The sequence below is a fragment of the Varroa jacobsoni genome, unplaced genomic scaffold (assembly GCF_002532875.2).
Source record: "Varroa jacobsoni isolate VJ856 unplaced genomic scaffold, vjacob_1.0 scaffold_396, whole genome shotgun sequence".
NCBI classification, from domain to species: Eukaryota; Metazoa; Arthropoda; class Arachnida; order Mesostigmata; family Varroidae; genus Varroa; species Varroa jacobsoni.
The window spans coordinates 122907-150014 of record NW_019213298.1 but is presented as its reverse complement, the minus strand read 5'-3'; the positions used below and the strand labels follow the sequence as shown (position 1 = coordinate 150014).

Sequence of the window (27108 nt, the reverse complement as noted above, 5' to 3'; positions counted from 1 at the left end):
TTAAGCCACTAAAGTTGGTCTATATATATATATATATATAAAGCAACTTTAGTGAATTTCGAAATCGATCAAATAAAATCTCGACATCTAAGGTTTGCGTAAGGTTGCATCTATTTTTGCTCTAGAGAACATTCGACTGTTCAGTGCTGAAATGATCCAGCTACAATATGGACGAAAATAGTAAGTTACGTAGATTTCTCTATACGATTGGTAGAAACGTATTGAGTTAGTCATCGCATAGGATAAAAGAGGCTAGCGAATAAACTTTATCGTGTGTTAGCAAACGATATGAGCTGCTTGTAATATGCGTTTATAGTTTATACTATAAAGATAAAGATTTATATACAGATTCCGTAGAACAAGCGCTGTTATACTTGTACTTTTGCAGCTTCTTCTGGATACTTCTCCTTCGCCGAAGATCTTTTTGGGCGCTTAACAAGTTTTTGACAATTCCCTTAATTTTATCCCTTGCTTACCGGTTTTTGGCCTTGAAAATTCTGACTATTCACATTGAAATTCACTGCCTCTCCTGTATTTAAAGTTATTATGTTAGTTAAGAAACAATTACCGACTTAGGCAGCGGCTGGTGCGCGTACATCAGCATCCGAGACTAATCATCCGATTCAAGCCCTATGAGATAACTAAGCTTAGCGTTTACTGGTCATCTCCACTGGTCTTAGTTCGATTGAAGTTCAGAATGCTACTGGCGAATGTAAACGTCAGAGTTACCTTTTGAAAAACCTTCGCTTTTACCTCGGCTCGTGTTTACATAGTAAATGGCTCATAAAGACTGTTCCGTTACGCATGGATCCAAACTCGGGCTATCAGATCGATACGCAATGACGCGACCGTTACACCACCTCGAAAAACGTACTCTGCCTGATTCGAAGCACTCACTCAGCACTAGAGCTTGAATTTTATTAGCACGTTCATGACCAATTACTAAATGGCTGAGTCTGTCTAGATAAAAAGTCATGTACCGTTGATGCTTGATGGAACTAACAATGCTCCAAGTGAAATACATAGGGGAAAGTATAATCGACGCCCAAGTTGGCGCGTATATGAAACCCGTTCAGGTGAATGCTATAACGTTTTGGCCAGGCCAATAAAATTAGGCCTAGCCTAATCGAAATATAGGTTGGCAAACCTATTTGTTTTCCAGTCTATTATAAATTTTGTTAGGAGTTTAGAAGCTCGTTCGAGGTACAGCATGTTTGCAGAGTGCTATTGATCATCAAATCTCTCTCTATGGAGATTTCTTTATTCGTCTACGGACAGGGAAGATAATATACATCCAGTTCAGGTCCACTTACAGTCTTCACTGCTCTTCTTGCTCTCTTGCAACAAGCCAATTTAAAAACGCCTTGGCTTCGGAGATGCTAGTATAGCCGATGCACGGCGATACAATCATTGACGACCGACATTCTCTATGTAAAGCGAACTAAATCACAATCCATTCGTTTCGTTACGTTTCATTTCATTAAGATAGGAAAAGTATTCAGTTTAACGTGGAAAATTTTGGCCAAAAAATGACTTGTTACGGAGGGGCATGCTTTAGTATAACCTAAATGAGATTGACCGCACTGAAATCATCACCATTAGGCAAATGTCAGAGCGATTCGTACCGTCATGCGTTTATCAGGCGGCGCTGACTTAAATAAGTGTTATATCAAGCGTGAGTGGTCATCTTGACATATGTGTTGTTTGAAAGTGTGTATGCGCCCTTAAGATCCACCAGCACTTGATCACGATTAAGGCCACCGTTCTGACCATGGATCACGTAATGCGTAGCGCTTCGTTCGTTTATTTCACGTAAAGACCTTATCCAGTTGTTCCGCAGCTAAATGTCCCCAAGGTCACGCAAGATGGTCCACTTATGAATAATCTCTCTATTTTCTTTTGCTGAACTGAGTTACTCGACACGGCGCGATCTCTACTCATGCTTTATACACTGTGCCAGTAGAGAAGCAATGTGTAGACATTGTTTTCTATTCTTTGAACGAGTGACGTGCGTCGACGCATTCATAGAATAGGAAATGCCCCTGAACGCAGTTACTACGATTTATCGGAGGCCCCAAACATTCAACTGGCTGCACTGCAGTGGCATCAGCGTTACTTCCTCCGGAAACAAATACAAACGGGTCTAACCTTACCCGGAATCAAGCGGCCTGGTGATCTGGCGTCAAACGCTGAAATCATAACAATGGTCATTCTTGAAGTGGCATTGTTGTGTTTCGGTAGCTCTATTCATTGGCCCAAGGGGTCGAAAAGGCCCTTGCCTTTGCAGCACAGTCTCATGCAACCTCTTCGTCATGAGAGAAAAAGTGATTTGTTGCTTGATGCGGTCCGCGTCTCTTATGCAGAAAGGTATAATAATGAGGCAGCTGCCAAATTCGGCTCATAGGAGAGAGATAATGTCTTTTATAACAGCATCGGTCTTTTCTGCGATCTATCCAAGGACAAGTGTCAATCAGTAACAACACATGGTTCTATTTTTTTAATGTGTTAATGTGCTAACGAATTTCTTCATTGATAAGAGAAAAAAAATCATAGAGAGTGGCAGATATCATACGGATTTACCTTTGTAGGTAAGCATCAATATTGAGGGTGAGTCTAAACCGCCGATAACATCACCGATAGCTTAATGTAACATGAGGACTCTCTTTAAGAGCTGTGAAAACGTGTCTGCAGAACGAGTCAATGCCCAAAAGGTCACTGCGTGTTTTGCTGGCCAGAAAACTAAGCTTTCGAAGCCCTTACTTGACCTACTAGCATTCATTAGGTAGTCATGATAAGGCAATATATGAACACGCTCACATACTTCGTATCGACGGTTGTGACCCTTGTTTTTATGATTTTATAGGGTAACAAGCTGCTTGTGAGTGAGACTAGGGCTACGTCGTTAACAGAAAACGAACGAAACTAGCGCAAGCTCATAGTCACCACCTTTACTAAATATAGATTCATAATTGCTTGTTTTAATTTACTTCATTTTCAGACAGCTGCTGTCTATTCGGTGAGTTTCTAGCGCAAACTACTGGCGGATGCAAACGGATTGCCGCAAATCTACGACAAAAAGAGTTTTCCTTCGACGAGTCGAAGGAGTGCCTCGGTTATTTCAGTCGTTGCTGCCGTAGAAAAATCAACGAGCAAAATTGCCAAAAAGGACGTGAACACGCTCGTTCAGGGAAACCCTGCGAAGAGCTCATCCATGCCAAGGCCGAGGTCAGAAGACACAAAACAGAATTTTTCTATCTGGAAACAATTATATACACTGACAAAAATACAAGTCAAGCTTACACAATATGTGTGCTTTTAAATAAATACTTTAAATGGGAGCAGTGTCCATGGGATGGTTATTCCTTCAGTTTAAGCACGAATATCAGTCAAGATTTCGCCATATGTTCATGGTTGGTTTGAGTGTGTTACCACAGACAAATCAACAGCACCCACTCTGAATTGCTGAATGAGGCAAAAATCATTACAGAATATGACTGGTCTGTTGGAGTATTTGGGTCGAACCGGTTATACCAAGGAAATGTTTTGAAAGAACGGACCAAATATGTAAAAAAAAAACCTGTGTGGAACTTCGTGCCGCCATATAAAGCCGGAACTTTTATTGCTTGGACTTGTGTCTTTCGTCTACTGTTCTTTATTTGTGTCTACTATTTTTTTGAACTTTATGCCAATAAGTTGAGCATATAATGCTTAATTAGCGCGCAAACACTATCCGATAATGATCTTTGTAAACTGTAGAAGTATCTACTACTATAGTGAAACTAATTAAAACAAAAACCAGTAACTAATGCTAGCTGCAACGATCATACGATCACAGCTGAGGTCCAGTCGGCTTGCTTTTAGCCATTTTTGACTATGGCTGTAGGTATGGATCTTGCCGATGTAGTTAGACCATTTGCTGCTTGTAAAAAAACATGGAGATCATTCAAAAAGCTCGATTTGACATCGGAAACATGAAATCAGGCGGTTTGTAATAATTTGAACTGGATCTGTGCAATAAACAGTAACGAAATACACTTTATACAAGAGAAATGCACAAACATTTACAAAAGACGCCATATTAAGTTCACCTGTTTGTCTTCCTTATTTTATATTGGGTCCTAATAATAATAGCAGTGGGTGTTGCGCAGTTCGAACTGCGACTTCTGATAAATAATATAATTTCGTCCAATGTCCATCTTGTGACCAAAAACATAGTCTAACTTAATTCTGTTACTGAAAAAAGGGTTAGTGGCTTTGCAAACGTAAGTTTGCACTTCCTGCACTTAAATTCACGATAGGCCATCGATGAATGCGAAGAGGCCGTCAACCAGGATCTTCAAAAGCGAATACCTGGACAACGGCCGTACAACAATTTCTAATACATTGAAGATGACCAACGACAGGCATCCTCACGGTAGTACGTAGTTAACATAGCCGTCGTCATAGTGGATTAATATTTACGCGACAATTTAATTATTTGCTTTATTCCATTCGAGTTGTCATTACTTTTTTTAAGTAATCCGTTCTAATTTCGATTTTTTCTCACGAAAAGTGGACGAAAATTTCCATGACTTGTATATACAGTACAGTACCGTATATACCTACAAATCGTAACATTATTTTCCCGAAAATAGGGATCAGTTGCGTACCTGAGTCCTCGAAATTCGCTTTACATGCATTAATGATTTGTCGTATGCAGTTAAGCCACACAGAGCAAGCCTTTATTTAGGACCAGCCGGTTCGGGTATCCTTATTCCACCACTAAACGTTACAAAGTTAAGAACTTTTAGTTAGCGACACAAACTATAGATTTTCGTACTGATAGATTTATAGATACTCCGCCTCGGCATTAGCTTTTTCAGAGTGCGTTTATAGCAATTCGTTACTAAGATGACAGGTGTAATGCAGGATTGCTTAATAGGATCAATCGTATGCCCTGCTAGTACGCAATGGTGTTTCCACCTGGTAAAATGATCGTTGAATTATTCCGATGGAAAAAATCAAGACGCTATATACCTGAATCAGGCTTCAGCTAGGCATAGGGTAATATGTCATGGAAGGTGTTCGCGTATATCTAGCTCGAACAAGCCATAGCTATTCGTTGTAGTGTCCCGTTCCAACGGTTCGTCCGCTTGTTTCATGTAAATTCAATTAAATGCATTGTCACGTACGAGCGGTAGCTGAAAGCGACTGCCGTATAAACACTTGTTTACTTCATCTTCACGCACGAAACGATGCAGACAAATGTCATCATTGGAGAATCCAACATCGTAGAAAAACAACCAGAACCTCATTGAAACGTTAGAAATTCTATTGCCAGTGACTGTGTTCTTGACACACTTGCCTCGCGTATATGAGTCATTCATTGAAAAAATACACGAGATATGATCGTTTAAAACATTTGGTTCGATGGTATCATCGAATGATGTCTTACAAATAGAATCTAGATTACGACTTATAGTATATGGATATAATGGGGTACCATTTATCATATAATTCTGGTAACTAGAGAAAAATTATATATATAAAGTACCTCGCTTATACGGAAACAATTTGCTCTGCATGAAAAGGTCTGTCTCTTATTTCTGTCCCTTAGAATACCACTTCAGTCTAGTCTAGTAATAAAAAAAAAAGGCGGAAATGCGCCTCCATTTGTACTCTGTACATTAGCAGCAAATTTAACTAAACGCAAAAGTTTCTGTATGATGCTTTTAAATTTCATAACATAATTTTTTATAGGAAATGTGGGCCTATTGAGAAAACATATCAAGCTCGTACTGCATGTATTTTAGGAATGCTGTACAGCTTGTCGAGAAGGACTTGTGTCCGAGACATGCTCGGCGCCCTGGTTGGAAGGAGAACCCATTTTGAATAGGACGTTTCAAGCGTGCTGCAAACAGCAGACAACTCATTCCGCTTCAACGGCGACCTGGAGAAGCCTCAGTTTACAGCAACGACGATTATCGAGTTTACCGGGTCCTTTTCCGTTAATGTGCAACCAAGGTTACCACTTCAATAGGACGCTTTTGGCATGCGAAGGTAAATGAAAGTTACTTCAATATTCTAGCCACTCTACTCTGACGCTATACGCCAGAGTTTGCACGGACAGTAAGAAGGTTACGCAGAACGGTACGATCCCAATCGTAGCGACCAAACGAACCCGAATAACAGCACGAGTGGTGTGCCGTTTAAAATTATTAAATGTTTTTACTTAGTGAGTTTGCAAAAACGACGTCTGAGCTTTGGCACTTTAGTCCCGAATGATTCTCGAATCAGTAAAATTGTTTTGATGCCACCAGCATTACAACTTCTGTAACCTTTAGCTATATTAGAGGTTGTTTTTAAGGTTAAATTATTACCGTCTGAAACAGTAACTTGCAATCTTTATTCCAATTGAATAATTTAATCAATATATATATATATATATATATATATATATATATATACATTTATAAAAGGCTACCCCCAAAGTCTCTTTGTTATACATCTTGAAAGCGTTATTATCTACAATGATTTATTTAACTATATGCTGGCCCAATCAGCTAAAAAATATATTATATTATTATCACTATAATTAAGTTATTTTTATCTACTTGCGCAACTGTAACAGAACATATATATTTTTTTATTATGTCGCACATCTCTTCGCTTCGCAAGTACAAATGTACATTATTATAGCTTATAGTCTTAATCATCGATCAGTACTTTTTGGGTGTGATCCTATCTTAGACATCGACGAATGCTTCTTGGGGAAGTATTCCTGCCCTCGCGGTACGATATGCCTTAATCTACCTGGAGGATACGAGTGTTCACCAAACGTTTTCGAGCTCCAGAAGATCGAGGTGATTCCTGACTGCCCAACAGGATTCTTTTATAGTCGGCACGTCAAAGACTGTATAGGTTTGCATTCAATCCTGCTAGCTGAGTGACTATTGATTACTAATCCATGTTTGATAGGTATCGAATAAAAATACTAGAGCTCTAGTAGGCAAGTTTACCGATAGGGCACTTGTTGGCCGAAGAGGCCTTAGACGACGTACGACTGTACGGCTTACTCTAAAAAAATACCTTTCTTTTAATTCAGTTATTTTTAAAAGTCATGATGCAGCAAATTATTCCCCCTTAAACTCGTAGCATTAGCCACCTTTTCAGTTATTATCGGCACATTTCTTCTGCGGGTGCCGCTGGCGCAAGTTCGTCAATGCGAATACTCACATATAAGCAATTCGTGTCAATGAAACGTTTTTTCAAAAATTGCTTCACCCTCTCCCCTCCCCTCCCCTCCCCTCCCCTCCCCCACAACATGCCCTGCTTTGCCATTTAACATACCGCAGATCGAGATGAGTGCGTCAGTGGGGAACACATATGTTCCCCAAATGAGGTTTGCATGAACACTCTCGGCAACTATTACTGCCGCAATAAGTCATGGACGGATTGCGAGCCTGGCTACAGATTTCATATAGATCAGGGTTGTATTGGTAAGTCTTTTCAAAAAATACGCTCCGGCTTATAACGTATTACGTTTGCTGTAAAATTACGACTCTTTTTTGGAAGAAGGCCATAGTCATGTATAATGGGCCAAATTTGAGGCTCTCCAACAAATATATATATATATACTATATGTGGACCTTAGGAATCCTGAATGAATGCGGGTTAGTAAGCTACATATGGCTTGCTGCACGTTGATATAATTAAATTGCCGATTTATCCGTCTTTCGCTTTGAAGCAACACCTAACGACCTGGTCTTATATTCGCTCGCCTTTTCCATACCCACATATTTTTCTGATATTAATGATATCAGACGTGGACCAATGTTCGAGTGTGCACGATTGCTCGACTGAAGAAGAATGCGTAGATCGTGGAGGTCAATACGTCTGTGTCAGTCACTGTCATAGAGGTTACAAGGTGGACCCAGTTACGGTCGAGTGCAATGGTAGGTGCAAAAGAACATCCATCTGATTAATTCTACGCCACGAATTGTATCATAAAAATTATGCTGACATTAGGTTCCGTTGAATAATCTGTAGTATTCGCACATAATTTTAGATATCGACGAATGTATGGAAGGTACACATAACTGCACCGTATTGGAGACATGTATCAACCAGGAAGGATCCTTCCGATGCGCGGCCAAGCAATTGCCGGCTTGCAAACATGGATATGACAGACAAGGCAGCGAGACATGCGAAGGTTATTGCCGTTCAACTTTGTATAGCCAGCGCAAAATTTCATTTGCCCCTCATTCAAAGGTCACAGACCGATACGAATTCAAATATAGTTTTCAGAATTATCCAATCTAACCATTTTAGGCTATTTTCTAAGACTGCGTCAAACCACTCCGAAGCAGTCGGACTGCCCTGATATTCGTGCCGCGTGCGAGGCGTTAGCTAAGAGCGTAAGTTCTAATAAAGAATGAGCTCCTTTCCGTGAATGAAGGTGTCTTCATACACTACTGTGCAACCAACTAAAACACAATGAAGCTACCTCTTAGGTAACGCCCGCTTGGTTTCTCCAGTCTGAATTGAGAAGGTAGGTGTTCCAGGTCGGAGATGACGAGTCACTGCTAAGCTGCTTTTTGCCAACCGGCGTTACGCGTTAGATATATTTGTCGCAGGTATTGAAATTATGATGTTTTCTCCTACGTAATGCCCAATAGATAAATAAAAATTCAGAGTAAATGTTTATGTGATTGATTTTCAGACATTAACGAGTGTGCTTTAGAGATTCACAACTGCACATCAACGGAAAGCTGCTTCAACAAAGAAGGAGGCTTCGAATGCAGAACGAAACCTGCATGTAACAAAGGCTACTGGAGAAACAAAAAAGGAGAATGCGAAGGTAATGTTATAGTGAACAGGTTACAGCATAAAAACAACTAAACACTAATAATTGTCTTATAGCTTGGGGTATATTCGAGTTAGTGCAGCTTGTTTTGCCCTACCCATATTCCTCTTCAGATATCGATGAGTGCAAAGAGCATCGAGAGGCATGCGGTCCGCATTCGCGATGCGTAAACATGGCGGGAAGCTTCGTCTGCCATAGGACCTGTGGGCAGGGCTACACACACGACAACGGGACGTGCATTGGTATGTAAATGCATTTCAAAACTTCCCGCACTGTATTGACATTTAACGTAAATTACGGTATTTCGTCTGTTCATGACGCAGCCGCTAACTGTCCGAGAATTCGTTGACAACACGTATCTATTTCATTGTATTGAATTGCACAGATATTGATGAATGTTTTACGGGAGATATCATTTGTTTAGTCGGGCAGCGTTGCGAAAATCTTGAAGGAAGCGCTCGTTGTGTTGACGAAAACTGCGAACTCCTTGGTAAAGTGACAGCTCCTGATGGAACTTGCCTTCTGCGAAGGACGTGTGCGGATGGCTACTACCACGATCGGGGTTTTGACATCTGCAAAGGTTGAGTTAAATTCTAGTGTGCTTTGAAAATAGTACCTAGTAATCGTTCGATATAGTTTTTTATCTGTGAGCGTGCAGGTTTCGGTAAAATTATACGGTTCTATTAGTCGTCCTATCAATTCCAAAGTGTTTGTCGGTTTCTTACCCCACTCTAGTCGACTAGATGAAAACAAACGGACCTCCAGACATTCCTAAATAACCTCTTTTTCATGGTGAAATTACCAAAAACTTCCGACCTTCCGAAAAATGAGTACGTCTCTTCAGCGTGAGTAATTAACCGTTGAAAATATATGCGGTGTTTCTAAGAATAACTATTGATGGTCAGCGAAGGCTAACGTTCTATTATGAATCGTATATTATTTTTTACAGGAACTATATGTTTACTTTTAGTAATGAGGAACTTTATTTAAAATTTGTTACAATGTACATTTATTCGCTAACAGAATTTTGACGACTAAGAACAGATCCGCTCATTTCTATCGGCGTTTGTCCTCTAGAATATTCTTATATATAGGCTAACATGATGACACGAATCCATAATTATATATCTGTTCTTCGTTTTGCTGCAAAGATATCAACGAGTGCGTTTTAAAATATCCAGCTTGTGCTCCCGACCAGGAGTGCATAAATACCATAGGATCTTATCGTTGCACCCGTATTATCAGTCGCGACTCCGGCATTAAGTGCCCCGAAGGGCTGAAACGCTCAGCAAACGGAACAACCTGTGAGGATGTTGACGAATGTCAAGAAGGTTGGTAGGTTCCACTTAATTTCGGAAAAAAAAATTACAAATTTAGAAATCGATGCATTTTTCGTACAGAGTTTCTCTAATTGCTGTCAGTGTCTATGAACTAACCTAGAAAGGCTGCAACTACTAAATTTAGGAGACCCGCGTTTCAGGTGAATCCGGATTGCGTTTTTACTGGTAACGAAACGTTAGTTAAGCGCTGCATGAACTCTGTTTACTGGCTGTTGAACTGGTGGTATTCCTTTAAATGTGAATTTACACAACTATTAATTATATATATATGTATGTATGTATGTATGTATGTATGTATGTATGTATGTATGGAAAAAATTAACATTAAGAGAGCTTTTGCCTGAATTTATAGGTCTGCACACATGTGACCCACACACTGCAGATTGCGATAATACGTTTGGTAGTTACCTTTGCCACTGTAAAGAAGGATTTACTAGTGACTGGAGGGGCATTTGCGTTCGAGCGGAGCAAAACTGGAACGTCTCGGAAAAATCGAAGTGCCCTCTTGGATATCGACCGGACGGCGAAAACTGCGAAGGTATGTGACAATTATACTGTTATTTAGGACTTTTTTTTATAGCTTGTCGTCAATGAAGCCACAAAGCGAATATGATTTAAAATGGAAATTGTTTTGTGCTCAACCGTAAATTAAACCGTTTGTTTGTTTCTAGTGTCATAAAAATGGCTGAAATGATTTATCTGGTTATCGCTGTATCTAGTGGTTTTGGCGAAATTATGTCGAGAGCCTACTTACTCGTAAACAGACTGAGTAGCGTAAGGATTTATCGCAGTGTTTTTTTAAATAGTCTTAGCCATAACACAATGTTCCCCACCGTTATAATCTTTTTGTGAGTTGACCAGAGTAGTCAAGTCTCATTTGTTTAAAGCATAATTCAAGGTTCGTGACTTTTACTCGAACATCTTATTTTGAGTGTATATATAACTCTGAAGCATTTGTTTATAGATATCGATGAATGTTTTGAAATCGCCCGGGTCGGCAATCCGTTATGTGAACATTCTTGCGTGAACCTTCCCGGAACGTACCGTTGTACATGTCACAATGGATTTGAGCCCGATCTCTACGACCCAACAAAATGCATAGGTCTGTAGAACCAAGCAACGGTTACGCACATTGACTCAACTCGCTCGTACTTACAAAGTGAAGATTATCTGTCAGGTGAAGATAACCAGCTGTATAGGAAGCCTTTTACCTGAGCGGCGTTATGAAAAAAATGCTCATACGCGTAACGGACAACTGTACGATGGATTGCAACGTTTTCTGGCCTCTTTTGATGCATAAAAACACATCAATTCTAGTTCTAGTCAAAACATTACTACTGTTAATCTACTTTATAGATAACGGCTTCTGTTTCATATATATCTACATAATTATTTAGCAAGACGAAACCTTGTATTTGGGGCAGTTATAATACGACTAACCCTTTAACTGTCCTTAATAACTTGGTAAACATGTTCTCTTTTAAGACGTGAATGAATGTGAGCGCGGCTTATGTAAAGGCGTTTGTATCAATAAGATTGGATCGTTTGAATGCACCTGCCCACCAGGTAAGTGACGACCTCAGTCAATTCACTATTAGAACAGAAACAACGTTTTATTCAACTTTTTCTGAACGTTCTTTTGAATAAACGCCTCCATCGTTTTTCATCGATTGAAACATACTGCCCAGATGATTATACCTAGCAAACATCGACTTTGCCGTAAGAAAATACGTCTTGTTTTTGGTTTTCTGTGTAACGTGAGCTCGATTAACTGTTAACACTTAGAAAATCCTTATAAAAATTTTGCGGCTATTTTGTAATAAGCTAATCATTAAACTATTATCTACCTTCGATTTGAAAAATGAGATGAGCTTTTTTCTCTCTAACACCCCCACGATTACCTCCACTCGTTAAAATCCGTTTTTCTTTCTAGATAATTTGCACAGAAAATACTTTAGAACTGTGTTTTTTCTTTCGTTGCCTCCTTTATGACAAAATAATACTCCTTTTATTTCTTTTTTTTTTTTCGAAGAAGCCGCTCTCTGTTCGAACGATCTGTTTTATAACAGTTGGATAATTTTTAAAGAAACATCTTATAATAGCTGAAGCAAATATTTAAGAAATTCCATTTATTATCAGATATATAATAACTGCGGAAAAAAGTGAAGAAGTAAATTGTAGTAGGCGATTTAATGCATGGAAACATTAAAAAGAAAAAAAAAGGCTAGATATTCGTTGAGCTCTAGTTTGGGTCAGTTGTACCGATGGAGAGGCGTTAATATAGAAATACAGCCGAATAATTATAATATCTATTTACTATAATATAATCGATACTATAATATCTATAATATAATTTATCAGGAGGCCACAGGTCCAAACATTTATAGTGCTCGTAGAAATCAAAGCAGATCCAGGAACAAAATTAAATCGTTAAGTACGTCGTTCAAATTTATAGTCCGTTTTGCTTTAAATAAAATAGTGATTTACGCAACTTCACATAATAACCTGGAAGTGAGCGACCGTAACTTCAATGCTTGGATTCCTATCACACCGATGGGTGTAGATTATGTATCTAGATTGCATAATTAGGATACTATAAATTACATATGCCCATATTATTATCCATTTTTTTTTATTAAATTTCTAGGCTTTGTGATGAACGGGCCATCAGCATGCATAGATATTGACGAATGCCGTGCCGGGACTAACAATTGCACAGGCAGTGAAAAATGCATCAATATTGAAGGTGACTTCCGATGCGTTGACTTCACCTGTCCTGAAGCATCGATGTATAAAAAAGACGCAAAACGATCGTGAGTAATTCAATAAAAGAGGTTTCCGGCTTTCACACAACTTTCATGTACCATATTTGTTAATCAACTTTCTCAATAAATTTTCTTACGTAGCTGATTGTTAAAACAATGCAAGTAGAAAAATAAAATCCAACGCTAATAGAAAGCTAAGGTAACTTATCTGGTCGGGCAGTTCCGTATAGTATGGAGTGGTCTTATATACTCTATATAGTAAAGCAAGCCATTTACAGTAATCCTACTTGCAGAAAGGCAACTCGTATCTTGAATCTATAATGTTAAATTCTTGTATCTATACAAAAACAGTGCACAAGCGAAATTTTCTCTAAAAATTGAATTTCCTTAACCATATACATTTGTTAAGTCGATGCATTAAGGCCTGGAAGAAACTGGCGTCGGACTTCTGATCCTACCAGGGTCTAGAATTGAATCAGACGCTTGGATATCCGTACATGTTTTTAATCTCTCAAGGACACAGGACGATCTTAAATTCCAATTGATAAAACCCATGACAAACATTTCCAAACGTTTATACCTATTCTACTAATACTTCTTTTGCCTCTTCAAGGGTATTTCTGTCTCATACTTTTTGTATTATGTTTAACAATTAATAATTGGTCTGTTTGTCTATGGTGTAACATGTTCGATGGCAAAAGATTTAGATACATGAACCTGGCTTTTTTTTTTGGCAGTCCCGTTCTCACGCACGTAAAAATTAAAAACGAATTGTGAATCATTCACGTATGGCTATTCCGCAGCCATTGTATGTTTATTGGAAACTTTCGTGTAGATTAGTTCACGCATATGCTATGTGATGGTATCAATTAATCTCCTCCTTTGAATAACAGTTTTTTTATAAACTACAATTGAATCGTCTGCATTGCTTTATCTGCTCGGCTCAATCTGCGGCTGGTGATGAAAAAAAAATAGGGCTTCAGAATGGCCAAAAAGCTGTTGAACGGTTGCTTTCTGACCCATTTTGTTCAAGCTAACCCAACGTGTCGTGATTTCGCAGGTTTCTTGACGTTCTTAGTGTAATGCCATAGTTCCCTTGAGAAAGGTTGAAACAGTTATTCATTGACTCGGATCAGTCAATCTCGACATACAAATCTCAGGCGATGAAAACGAGGCATATTTTAGCATTTGTCAAACCCAATTGAAAGAGCGTCCTTATTAGGGTGTAAGGACGAGACTGAGCTGTGACCGCCAGTACGTATTAAATTTCTGTTTCTTCAAGCAGTCGGTGCATCCGGACTGAATTGTGCGAGCATCATGGCTGTCGACTTACGCCAAAGATTATTACGTTCGCCTATAAACCCCTGAAGCGTGATTCATCACAGCACCAGCGCCAGAAAATATCAGTAAAACCGACTCATGCGCGAGACGAATTTGCTGAATTTACGTTTAACGTTGACAAGATTGTTGATCGAAGACAAAACACAAAGGGAAAGCTGGCCACGAATGAAGACTTCCGACTCTATCATCACAAGACGTGGGCTAAGGTACGATTTGGTCAATAGACAATAATTTAAACAACACTCTTTGATCCTATTTGCTTTAATCCACTCGCACGCCAGTTCTTACAGCTGCTCGCCATGTTGTTTTTATAATTCATATTAATCTGATACTGATGGGGATACTTACATAACGGCATACGTCTGATTTTACAGTTGGTGTTGCGACGCCGTTTGACTGTGGCACAGGATATTTATGTTACGCTAAAAGCGAAGATATATCGGATGAATTCTTTTCGCAGGGACGAGCTGCAGGAAACCCGCGAATGGAAGATAATATTCTACGTGCCACAGAATACATTTTAGGATAAAGCAGGACCATGTAATAAAGTCCTCGTATATAAAATGCATCCATTCGCAGGGGTAAGGTAATTTATTTAGCGCTCCCAAGGTTTGCGGCCCCTCGCAGCCTTGTAGTGCGACAGGACTACAATCTATTGAATAACAAACATAAAAGTATGCTTCTACAAAGCCTAAAAACCATTCCATATTAGGACTGATAAACACTTAAGTTGTGATAATTATATGGACCAAAAACATGCCTGAAAAAAAGTTGAGTTTTCTCTCTAGAATACCCTAGAATCACGTTATTCATATATATAATATTTATTGAGTCCTAGTGCTTGGGTGGAAAACCAGTGCCAGCGGCGCCAGTAATACGCCCTTTTCTTGTAAGCTGTGCGCTCTGTCATACGTTAGGTCCACCGCTGTGTTCGTTTAGAGAGGTCTGTGGATATTTTCAACGCTACGGAAGTAGAATAGGACTTTATTGACACAACGAAGTCTTAATAAAATGTATGCTAAAGATAATATTATTAAGACAAAGCAAGATTCGGCAAAACAAGCGGCCTTTATCCATATACCACCGTCTAATATGACTCCGTTTTTTTTGCATCTGCTTTATTTTCAAAAAAACAATTCAAAGAATTACCAGCTCATGTGACACAATTTTGAATACTCAACCAACGACGGCCTAATAAAGACAATCTGTTCATCGCAAACTTTACGATGACGTATCGGAAATGTTGAAACCATTGTTTTCATTTAGAAGACGCATACATATGCATAGGCGTTATTTGTACAGGTCGGATGAACTCTGAACTTCATATTAACTTGAGTATAAAAATTTCATGTATTTCTCTGTAGTGCGATTGTTGTCTCACCGTAGCAAATTCTCCTCGAAGCACCCTGACAAACTTTCATTGGCACAGAGGTCAGCTACTATACCTAATCTCTACGCGTGATACAATGCCTGCAGACTCTATATACCTCAAAATTGCTTTGATTTGTAATACTGAATGTTCAACCTGTAGAGGGAATGTAAACGAGATATGGAGGGACAAGGCCATATTTGCTCAGAGCAGAGGTGCATGAACAGCTTTGTTAGAAACTTATCCAACCCGTTGGAAGATCGTTTAACAATGTAGTTGGAAAGTCTCTTTCCAGCGCCAAAATATTTTTGGCGCCTTCCGAGAAAACCACGCGTGCATGACTAGCGATATTAACGCGGTAGTTAACAAGGAAATTTTAGCAAAGTCTCCACGCAGTATCCACCGGCTTCAACAACCTTTCTTCCGGACAGGTTCTCAAGCTCCATTACGACGATACACACTGCAACCTGAAGACACCATACACATTAAATAGAATCCAAATTAGAATCTCACTCCGCCTTTTTATAGTTCCAGTATCATAATAAGGAGATAACCACAGCCTTGACAAGGCATATATGCTTTATATAATATATGTTATATATAATCGCATAAAGTTTATAGTATGATAAAGATGATTGCTACATAATGCGGGGGGTGTTTGCAGGCAATACAGAACGCATCTGCTATAACTGCTTTCTTACTCACAAATAGTGAGACACTGGAAAAGCCCTTCTGACAACTTTTTAGGAGAAAAAATCATTGGGTGCATGAATCATTCTCGCGAACAATAAAATTACAATAGAAAATCTTTCGAAATGTCGACCCACACAAACGATTAGGGAAGCCTTAGGATACTGAAGGCGAAAGGATAATCCAGTATCAAAGCGTCAACTTTAAACGACGTGCAATTGAAGTAAACTATTGATCTACGAACGGGACGTCACACTTTAGTTAAAACGACTTCGTTGCGGCAAACCGCATGGCCTCACTTTTATTAACTCGTTCGCGACAGTCAATAAGCAGATCTATCTATCCAGCCTCCTCCTGGCCACGGCCACTATAGACACCATGCTTTCGGCATGCAAAAGTCTATTAGTCATTTAGTCATGAACTGAGTCTCGTCTTACATATAACCCTGTTGACATGGGCATGTTACAGCACTGAACCTTCAGTGTGCCTTCTCTGGCTTTGATTCTATACCAATAATTGTTAATACATATATATTAACAATTACTGCTTTGTTATGTTCAGTGTTCTTTAGAATTTTGACTGTACCTACGCATTTTTACGTTAACGTGAGGAAATTTCATTGTTACTCGACAAAAATCATAAAAACACTAACGAAGCTTGGGTTTTTGTCCCTTGTTGGGTGGAGCTTCAATGTAGATACTGAACTGTCGAAAAAGTATCGACCGTGTTTTTCTTTAAAGCCACACACTTCAATTGTGCCACTGACAAGTCGCGTGGAGTGGGCCTTAGCGACGTTTAAAGAGTGAAATCTGGCAGTGCTAGGGGTAACAGAACTGTTTGATGGCCATAAGACTCGCGCAACTTATGATAGAGCGGCTTGAGGAAAAGCAGAACTTTTGAAAAATTAACTTAAAAAACTTTAGAATTGTATTACGATAGAGAAATAATTGCTGCGCAAATCCATACGAAAATTGTATGTAGTTAGAATATGGCCTAAAGATGGTCCTATCCCTTTCGTTCAGGAAATCTCCGGCTGGTTGTAGTAGCCGACCAACTATGTAGAAACTGAAGAATTGAGCAAGTGGAGTAAAGCCAATACGTAAATAGCCACGACATCACCAAAGGGCTAAGCATGCATCACCGAACTTTTTTAAATTAAAAAACCTCAATGCTTTAAGCGTCACACGATTGACCAAAACGAACTTACCCGATCGTATTTTCGTCTGCAAAACTCGACAGAGACGCAACGATATCGACCCATTTCAGAAGCGGTTCATCATGGGTGGTGAAAAGTGGATTACTTACCATAATTAGGTGCAGGTAGAAAAAATCCAGAAAATAGAAGGATACCTTCTTTTGGTGGAAGGCGGGATTAGAAAGAAATCGTGATTTTGAGTTGCTATCGCCTGGCAAAACGACGATTCCTCTCGACAGCTCGCCAAGACGATATATAAATACATTCGAGTGATAAAAATTCTGTAGAGATGGTGAACAAAGAAACCATCACCTTCCATTATGACAATGGCAAGCCACATACGACCTTTGCTAGCCGGCAGAAGTTCATAGAAGCTGGATCGAGACTTTTAATGCATCCGCCATCTAGCTCGGATCTTGTACTAGAAGATCCGCGATTGCTTCGGTCTTCAGAACACTTTCCATTATTTGATGTAACAATTTTCCGTTCTGCATTACGGTACCTCATCGACCACGCACGTAATAGCGCACATGTAGTCTGGGAAATACTTCCAAATAGCAAAAATGTTTTCGTCAACTTCGGCTTCGGCTTCGGCAGTCAATATATTTTTTTTTCGATCATTGCATCTATTGCGAATCCATTATTAAAAATTCATCAACTGGAGCATCCACGCATATTATATGAACCATACCCTTGCCGCGAATTTCGGAAGCGTTATTTCATCTTCAATATAAATAATAATAGAATGGACCTAGACATTTCTCTACTGTAATTATCCGCTCTATGTTAACACTACCATAATTTGAACTATTTCCCCCACTAGTGGCTCTTAAGCTGAAAACAAATTATCTCTATAGAAACAAAGTTTTCTGTGGAACTCTTTTCGGGTGCAGTGACAGTCAACGACTACTTAATCCATCTAAATCCATAGATTGCTAGACCAAAAAGTATCTGCATGATTATTTTAGGTTTAGACTAGTGAAAGATTGACCGTAAGAACGTTTTCCATCTTACGATCGTAGAGCTCTGTCCGACTACTAACTACCGTTGTAGTTAGACGCCGTCCTAGTAGGGCCAACGTGCTGTGATAGATCGTGATGAATAAAATCAGAGGAAAGTATGTATAACAAAATAAAGTTACTGGCATGCCAAATAGGGATCGATAGGAGCAAAAGTACAGAACTTTGCAAATGTTTGGCAGGAATACAAAAAACGCGCGGGGCCCTGAGCGATATCTTCGATACGGCAAGTAACGTTTAGTTGCCTTCGTATAACCCGCGATATCACGCAGCACTAGCTCATGACCATTATATGACGGGTACGTTCTCTATAATAATTTCATATCTTTTCACGTAATTCGTTTAATATGGCTAGAACTAGATTTGGAATATTTTAATGTGCCCTTAGACTGATCACTTTTGTATTGATAAGTTCCACGGTCAAATGTTGTATGAGAAACAGTTGTTGCAGCTATCACGCAAACCGTGACACGAGCGGTTTCGTCAGTTTAAGTTAGTGTCCTTCTCTATATGTGAGGTGATGTGAAAGACATCAGCACAATTGAAACTTATCGTAGTCATCAGCCAGGGAGATGGCAAACTCTCCTGGCCTATCAATATCCTTGATTGGATACATCAAGCGCTCAGCGTCTCGAGTGCCCTTCGGACGTGCGAAAATTGATCAAAATTATTAAACGCAGCAGACAATCCGGAAGCCAGGGCAAAGATTCCAGTTGTTTTTTATAATAACATATTCTATGTGAGACAATCGTGCCCTACTAGCGGCAACCTAGCGATGTCGGTCTCGAATTCATTTGTTATTGGCGATATTTTCTTTTTTTTTTTGCATTGAATTGACTGTAATCTAGCGCGTTGTTAATATACCCATTACAAATTGGCCTGCTTAGCTGTCCATTGCGTTTAAATTGGCCACATTGGCAGGTTCACATTATGCTATTTACGGTCTGGGTATTAAGCCGCTTCTTAAAAACCCTATCCCGTTGTCATGACACCCTCCTCATTGAGTGCATATATGTATTTGTATTTACGTAGTACGTGTATTTTATTAAGAGCACTGCTAGCCGTGACAATCGACCGTAAGAATTCACCTAACCAAAAGGTCGGCATAACTCAACAACCGAGACGGACAACCGAAACTGAGAACAAACCAAGTGGCACAAACATAGACGTCCGCCTTCGCCCACCTTCACTTTACATTGTCTGACTCTAGCAATCAGTTAACCGTCACCATAATTGTCAGTCAGACTAGAACACTACACAAAAAGGCCCACCGGCGACTAACCCTAAAATTTCCATCTCACTTTCATCTTTGTTTCACGCGCCCGGTTAGCGACCAAGTCAATGGTCTACAACTCTGCCAAAATCGCCGACAATTTATTCCTGTCTGTTTATTTGTTCAATGGCACTCGCCATGTTAAGCAAGCCTCAACTAGTCTATCCTAAGTTTGCCTTCGCTTTTCCTAGATGTGATTGTCTAATTGTGTACTTATGTGTGTGTGTGTGCTTTAAAATTAACGTGTACCAAATCAATCGAATAATGTGGGTATGACACGCCGGTCGTATGACTGACAATCGTCACTGCATATTGTCCGCTCGGCTTCGTCGATACATTTTACGTTGGTCTTCTTGCTATCGTTATAATACTGAAGACGATCAAAGAGTTCTAGGTCTTCACTACCATCAGCGGTGCGACTGTGGCAAGCAACACGACGTCACGAAGTATGACGACAGCGGCAATGAATGCACTATACTAACAACAGACGGAGCAATACCAATGAGCTGTTACTGATACGTGTGCATATAGGTGAAGATCTACGCGGGTGTTTGTCTTCGGCATTGAATAGAGTCGGCCGACCAGTCAGGCAGGCGTTGCCTGTTCAGCGCTCTCAGCATTCGTCCAGCATCAGGAGTAGCGGCAAACATCGATCGTACCAATTGCATTCCTTTTTCCTTGTTCATACAAATCTGCATCTTGCTTCACAGAGTGTGATTTGCTCCCTCCCTCCCTCCCTCTCGTAGTCGTGTGCGTGTGTTTTTGTGTACGTGTGCATTTCTGGGCACGCTGCCAGCAATAGTTTCACCAAGTACACCGCTAGGGTCCATAGGACAAGACAGCATTATCCTATCAAGCTACTATCCATATACAACGTTCGTTTTATATTCTAAATGAGAGGTTCGCACACACGAACACACACACACACACACACTCACACATACACACACACACACACACACACACAGACACAGAAACACAGCCACACACACACACTCACACACACAAACACACGAACGCCCGCTCAGATAAACACCTCGTGCGGCGACATATTAACTCGTAATACACACAAACATATAGATATCAATAGCGACAACAGACTTCATCACCGTCTGCGTGAACGTTCGATGCGATCGGCTGTGGCGCTACTGTTACTTCTGCCACTGCCGTTGGAAGGGGGCGGTGGCAAATCGCGCATTTCTATTATTCTTTATCACTACAATTACTACAGTTATTTGTATCACAAGTGCCATTGAACTACTACGACTACTGTGTAGTTGTGCATTTAGCACCGGTACACGTCATTTGTAAACGGTCGTTGTGTAATAGATTTATATTCGAGTGATGATTTCCGTTGCCACCTCTATTAGAGACTTTGTTGGTGACTGGTGCTACTGAGTAAAAGCCAATGCTGAGCTGGCGAGATCGTACGACCTCGTCACGGAACCGTCAAACGACAAACCTATTATAGACAGACTCACTGCCAGATCCAGAGTACGCCTCTAAGAAAGGATTACTACAGCTTCTGGTACTTCGAACACTGCAGCCGTCCTCGCCACACACGTTCCAATGGTCAGTTCTACGTGATGCTGTATAGTAACCGCAAGCCATGTCCCTTGAAGAATTTTTTTCGGACTCTTCGCGTCGCCACTCGTTTTCAGTGAGTCACAGTGGAGTGGTATGTTAACTAGCGCATTGTTCTAACGCTATCCAAGCTATCGAGCAGATATCGACCAGCAAATGATCCGTCCAGTTGCTATGTTTGACGTTACTTATTTCGTAATCGGACGTGTTCACTGTTCCTTCGATCCGATCTCGAATGATGAATGCATTGGTAGCACTACATAGCACGCACCGAGAGAAACACCCTAAACGTTAGAAGAACAAGTTAATTGAAGCCGAAAATTGGTGGAAACGCGAGTGGTTTTTCTCCAGCGACGCGAAACGCGACGTGCCCTTAGAAAGCGTTACTCCGAGCGTTTTCCGGTTCACTTGTGAAACTCATTTGTATTCCATCGAAATTAGTGTGCGGTGCACTACGGGTCAGCGTCAACTATAGCTACACGATCTGTAAACAGAGTCTTCGTACCGTGAACTGATCTCGTTGTAAAAACGTTATTGCTGAAAGCTGTTCTACTCCGTAACATGGCCGTACGAACTACAGTTATTTAGTATGAGTTGTTGTCCGCACCAACTCAATTGAACCACTGTCGCGTCTGCTCAACGTTAGATAAATTATTGATTAACATTGACGCTGATGTAAGCAGACAACGAACTGTCGATAAAGACGTCTACGAGTATGAGGGGTGCCGTATTAGCGAGAAGTGAAGCGTCGTTAAAGGAAAACTTCGGACATTCAATGAGGTGAGTTACGTATAATGATGGTCTAAAGCATGGGACTCAATGCAAGCAGATACGCGGATTCACGTTCAAAAATAAACAATCGATATATGTTATAATAGTGTGCACGTCTCGTTTATGCTGCTGTGCTTTTTAATTAACATACTTCTATATACCGCTATATACAGTCCACTGACTATGCTAGCACGGTAATAACTTGGTAATCATTGGTTGGCGTTGCAACCAGTGATTACTAAGTACAATGTAAGATGTCGGCGCGTTGGTGAAGCGTTTAACGTAAGAGGGCGAGCGCTGTATCAGCTATGTATGTACGAAAGAAAGTAATGTCTTAATGTCCATACATGCGAGACAGACGTAACTATCAGTGGCAATAGGATGCTTCCATAGGAAGCAGTTGCCCGGATTATTGATAACTGCGCTTTTCCTCAGCGACTGACCAAAATATAGAAAGCTATCTGTGAGCTCCTAGCACTGAACAGTTAATAGCGATACTGATAAGCTGCAATAGAGAATGTCTTATCAACTAAAGATTAGCGTGCATCTGTTTCTCTATTTGATTACGCCTGTCGTGTAGCATGTACGTTCAACGGATCTGGTTTGACTGCATAGCTATGCTAAACAGAATCGGTAAGAAAGACGAAGTGGTCTGATATTGGTTCCATTAGAGATCTTTCTCGTGATTGAATCGGCTTGAACTCCGAGGGTCCAGAATAAGAGTTGATCCAACTTTCCACAGGTTGGTTCACCTGGCGTGGGTCAAGCATGCAGCTTAACACGAAGTATGACCATGTCATCAAAAGTCTTACGTTGCCAAATACTATTCAACGAACTTTTTTTGCCAATGCTTTTACTAATACTCATTCTTGTCTTGTGAGGTCATGCATTGGAGATGCCTAGGAGACGCCTTGGATTAAGCCTTGTAACAGCTAGAGTACGTACGTTGGCAGTGATTACGCCATTCAGTTCAACCTCAGTGAGAACGCTGCGTTGAAGGAGCTGTCCCATTGCCATTCATCGCGAGGACTCGTTCATTTCCATATTGATGTTAAGGTTTACAATAACGAAAATATTAATAAGAGGTACGAACGAATTTCAGGCACGAAAAATCGAAATGCATATATGTTAGAGTGGAACAAGTGGCTGTGTCCAGCTAGTACAAATCCATAAGTTGATCGTAATCTATACAAAATAAAGAAGATCATAATTATAGGAATTGTTAGAACAATAAAAAGTGTCTTTAGAATAAGGTCCCTTGAAAAAGGGAATTCTATAAAAGAAACGTCAATACATTAGTATGACAGTGACAAGCGGGGTTAGATTGAAGATTTATGTAGTTTATTATAGAACTGTCGTTTCATAATCTTGCCTTAACCTTGCTAGATTATCATAAATAACCTGGGTCTGTAACACGGCATATCCGTGCTAAACGTTTAGGAAGTGCTACAGTGATGTACAATTGCTAGGGGTTAGGTCCCTATCGTTTCCATGTCTATAATTTGCCACCTCGGATTGGGCGCCGCTGTTGCCGAACAGGTTATTTCAGGATATAAAAATGAAAAACCTAAATATAGTCTACAAAATCACTAATCACAGTAGGAAATGACGACTTGTCTTCATTTTGACGTCGGCTCTTTCACACGATGAAAGCCAATACAATACGACAAGAATGACAGAGAAGCACGCATTGTTGTCACTAATGACGAAATTCTATAGCCGACATACGAATTCGTGCTAATTGGTAAAAAAAAAAAAAAAAAATAATAATCTTTTTTTTTTTGCTCTCTCTCTCTGCCATAAACATTGCTAAGGGCCTCGCCCGGCTTGGCACTACTTCTCAATTGTATATCCGCTAAACTTTGCTAAACAACTCATTATAGGTCAACGCAGACATTAGACAAGCTAGTTTAGATATTTCACATTTCAACGCATTGTCTTATCTAGCCTATCGATTACTGCTCTAATAGGCATTCGAATCTCAGCTAAATTTCGCCGTGGATAAAGTCCATTTAGATGCTTTACGTTGGTATCTTCATTGTGAGTTGCTCGTACCGACTGTACTGAGTAAATGCGTTACTTCCACGCGGACTGCCTATTTTCCCTCCGTCGCATATCGAGGCACCGCACTTACGTTAGAGAACAACTTCCTTCCTCGACAACATTTGGTGTAGGCAACTGAGTGGCCTGATACCTGCAGTCGCTTTATAGGATATCGCGCAACTGTGTTTAGCGCTCATCCAGACCGACGTTGGACCGTGGACCATCGATCGTTAACATATATACACACGCATCAAATTGAGTAACGCTTATTGTGGTGAGCATGCATTTCTTCGCTATTCTTGGTGGTAGAAAAAGAAAAAAAATAAGAGAAAAAAAGCCAATCCTCTGTAGAACGTACGCGTCACGGCAAGAAACAGCGCATACTTTCAAAAAAAAGATGAGGTATTATCTTCACTATTATTAAGTCTTCACGTAGGATGAACTTTCCACTGAGATTAAGAACTTCATCATTTATTGAGGATAATTTTTTCTTGACGCCCCCTCTGCGGCAAGGAATCAGGGCAGAATTTAAGGGGGAAACCGGGAGGTCTGCAACAGGCCTTCAGTAAAAAAATCTGGAAGGTACATCGAAGTGATTTAAAAAAAGAACACTTAATTGTTTGACACAAAACAATACCGGCCATTTTAGAAAACAGAGGATATAAATCACCCGGATAAACTTTAATGATTCGTCTTTTTTAGTCGTTTTTGAAGCTATGAGTTGTTGGTGCTTCGAATGTAATTTCGATAGAATCTTTTGTATAAAACATATTTGGCGAGCTGACACCTAAAGGTCGCTTGGCGTACAAACGATTAAAAAAAATATTTTCAAAATAGCTAGTTTCTGAAGCCGCGATTACGGTGAGGTGTACTGGATAAACGTGATTACCAGAAATCACACTTCTGCTACATGCAAACAATTTCGTTAACCCGTCTATTTTTGTTCAGATACAGTCACTAAGAAACCAATTAATAATTATATGAACGTTGTTGCTTTCAACATGATGCAACCGACAAGCACTTTTCGTTCGCACAAATAGATCATAGGTTTGTTTAGACTGAGAATGCAAAAGCAAACAGAGGGAGTAAGGGGTAGCGTAAGACAATGTAAAGCCTCAAGCCTATCTGTCAGTGATTCTCTTGGGCTCGGTTGTTTTGAGCGCAATTGTTGTAGCGGTGACGGGGTCGCGCGAAACTGTCACCGATCGCCAACAGCGCGATAACACCGCAGCAGAGGGCTCTGCGGCGCTTTTAGACACTGCGATCAATACAATGCTTGGCTCGACGGTCAACGTGTCCAACAAACTGTGTAGAAAAAGGCCTTAAATGATTGGCCGATTAATCTAAGCCGGCCCCTAGTCAGTTTGCCTAGGAGCTAGGGCCTGTTTTTTTGTGCTCTAATTTTCGTGTTGACAACCCGCAACTGCCGTCGGGAAGTTCAATAATAATAATCATCATCATCATCATCAGACTGTGTCAATCCTTATTGTTTTGTATCTATAGTACATTCATATAACAGATAATTGATTCTGAACTGGTGGAGAACGTAGGGGAAATCGATCGACGAAAGCAAGTTTTAAAGGTCACCCACGATTTGATCGATACGATGGATACAAATGATATATTTCACAGTGATTACGTGCTCAAGCGAGCGTTTGTCTGTTTCCGTGCATCGTAGCATCAAGGGACGCTAAAAACAACAGCTGAAGTGGCAAAGGTGTGTACGGACGGTAGCTTTTCGACTGTGGTATTTTTTCTTTCTGTTCTTATGTCACAATGTTATTGTGTTGATTAGACAATTGTGCACTTGTGGCCTTGATCGAATCTACCCGCGAATACTATATTGAATGATATCGGATATGTGGGTTGACCGCAGCCCACGTACAGAAACCCGTCGATCGAGCAAACATATACATGCACTATATATGGCTACAATGTAACTATGCTATATATGTAATATATACTACGGCATTGTGACGACATATTTACAGCAAACTCCCGCAGTGCGTTGAACATAGACATGTTGAATCGTAGTATTCGACTATATGCCATGTATTTAGCCACTTGTGGATGATAAGCTCTCGGCCTTCATGCCAACATTGACTCAATCGTCATTCTTTTTTCTCGCACAGAGCTAGGATTATTCAACCAGTCGTCGCGCCCCGAAAGTCTATTTGTCTGCATATACAAATACACAAGCTAACCTATTCCTTTGCGCCGTTAACCAGGCCACGAAACAACTACAACGGCAACCACTGGAAGACGCGAAACGCGAACAAGTAACTGCGTCCGCTGCTGCGCTGTCGGCATGTGCCTAAACCTGGTCACTTTTTAATTGTAAGTTGATGAAAACATAACATATATAGGATGTACTTTGTCTCAAATGTCATAAATACACGTAATGATGATTTAAATGTACGGCGACCAGAGCATTAGGGTTTGACGCTCAAGTCCAGACAAGATTTGTTTGGTGTATTTCAAGAAACCAAAAGTAAGACCGTAAATGCTTCATTAACTAACCTGGCAAAACTTGTTCTGCCCAAATACTAATTCTACTTGTTGTTCGGCGTTTGTTTTCGACAAGATTCAGTTACGTCGCGTATCGTAAAATTGCACACCAGAACAAAACGAGCGATGGCTCCCCGGGAGGCCATAGCACTAAACCGACTACCGTCCTCGAACTCGTCCAAAGCCTCTCAGCAGTCGCCCGAATCAGCGGTCAGCGCCACAAACAATGGCGGAGCTGGCGAAAGAAGTTCTACGCCGACAAATCTACGCAGTGAGACTCAACTTCCAATATCAACCACTGTTGGCCAGCATGAGGAAAGGTTTAGAGATTGCTGTGCTAGTGGGGTAGGCGTATCAGATAGGGC

General features: G+C 40.3%; 3 protein-coding genes across 8 annotated transcripts in view; 2 read left to right on the top strand and 1 right to left on the bottom strand.

The window, feature by feature from the left end:
* LOC111260070 (uncharacterized) overlaps positions 1-15540 on the top strand; it is a 16708-nt gene extending 1168 nt beyond the window's left edge. For 2 of the 5 annotated variants that reach the window (XM_022832535.2, XM_022832536.2), the window contains exons 3-18: positions 2999-3225; positions 5793-6039; positions 6730-6900; positions 7335-7478; positions 7803-7934; positions 8048-8191; positions 8702-8839; positions 8959-9087; positions 9231-9425; positions 9997-10176; positions 10538-10723; positions 11150-11287; positions 11671-11751; positions 12833-12998; positions 14236-14497; positions 14666-15540. In XM_022832535.2, coding sequence (XP_022688270.1) covers positions 2999-3225; positions 5793-6039; positions 6730-6900; positions 7335-7478; positions 7803-7934; positions 8048-8191; positions 8702-8839; positions 8959-9087; positions 9231-9425; positions 9997-10176; positions 10538-10723; positions 11150-11287; positions 11671-11751; positions 12833-12998; positions 14236-14497; positions 14666-14815 — 2690 coding nt within the window. In that variant the 3' untranslated portion in view covers positions 14816-15540. Of the gene's footprint in view, positions 1-2313; positions 2368-2998; positions 3226-5792; positions 6040-6729; positions 6901-7334; positions 7479-7802; positions 7935-8047; positions 8192-8701; positions 8840-8958; positions 9088-9230; positions 9426-9996; positions 10177-10537; positions 10724-11149; positions 11288-11670; positions 11752-12832; positions 12999-14235; positions 14498-14665 lie in introns of those variants that run through there. The other 3 variants (XM_086968129.1, XM_086968128.1, XM_086968130.1) reach the window with 3 other exon arrangements.
* Aprt (adenine phosphoribosyltransferase) overlaps positions 12871-27108 on the bottom strand; it is a 26217-nt gene continuing 11979 nt past the window's right edge. The window contains exon 4 of one of the 2 annotated variants that reach the window (XM_022832540.2): positions 12871-12961. In XM_022832540.2, coding sequence (XP_022688275.1) covers positions 12953-12961 — 9 coding nt within the window. In that variant the 3' untranslated portion in view covers positions 12871-12952. Of the gene's footprint in view, positions 12962-15859; positions 16128-27108 lie in introns of those variants that run through there. The other variant, XM_022832539.2, reaches the window with a different exon arrangement.
* Positions 21389-27108, top strand: part of LOC111260071 (delta(3,5)-Delta(2,4)-dienoyl-CoA isomerase, mitochondrial) — a 23606-nt gene continuing 17886 nt past the window's right edge. The window contains exon 1 of the mRNA XM_022832538.2: positions 21389-22201. The gene's annotated coding sequence lies outside the window, so the exon portion shown is untranslated. The remainder of the gene's footprint in view (positions 22202-27108) is intronic.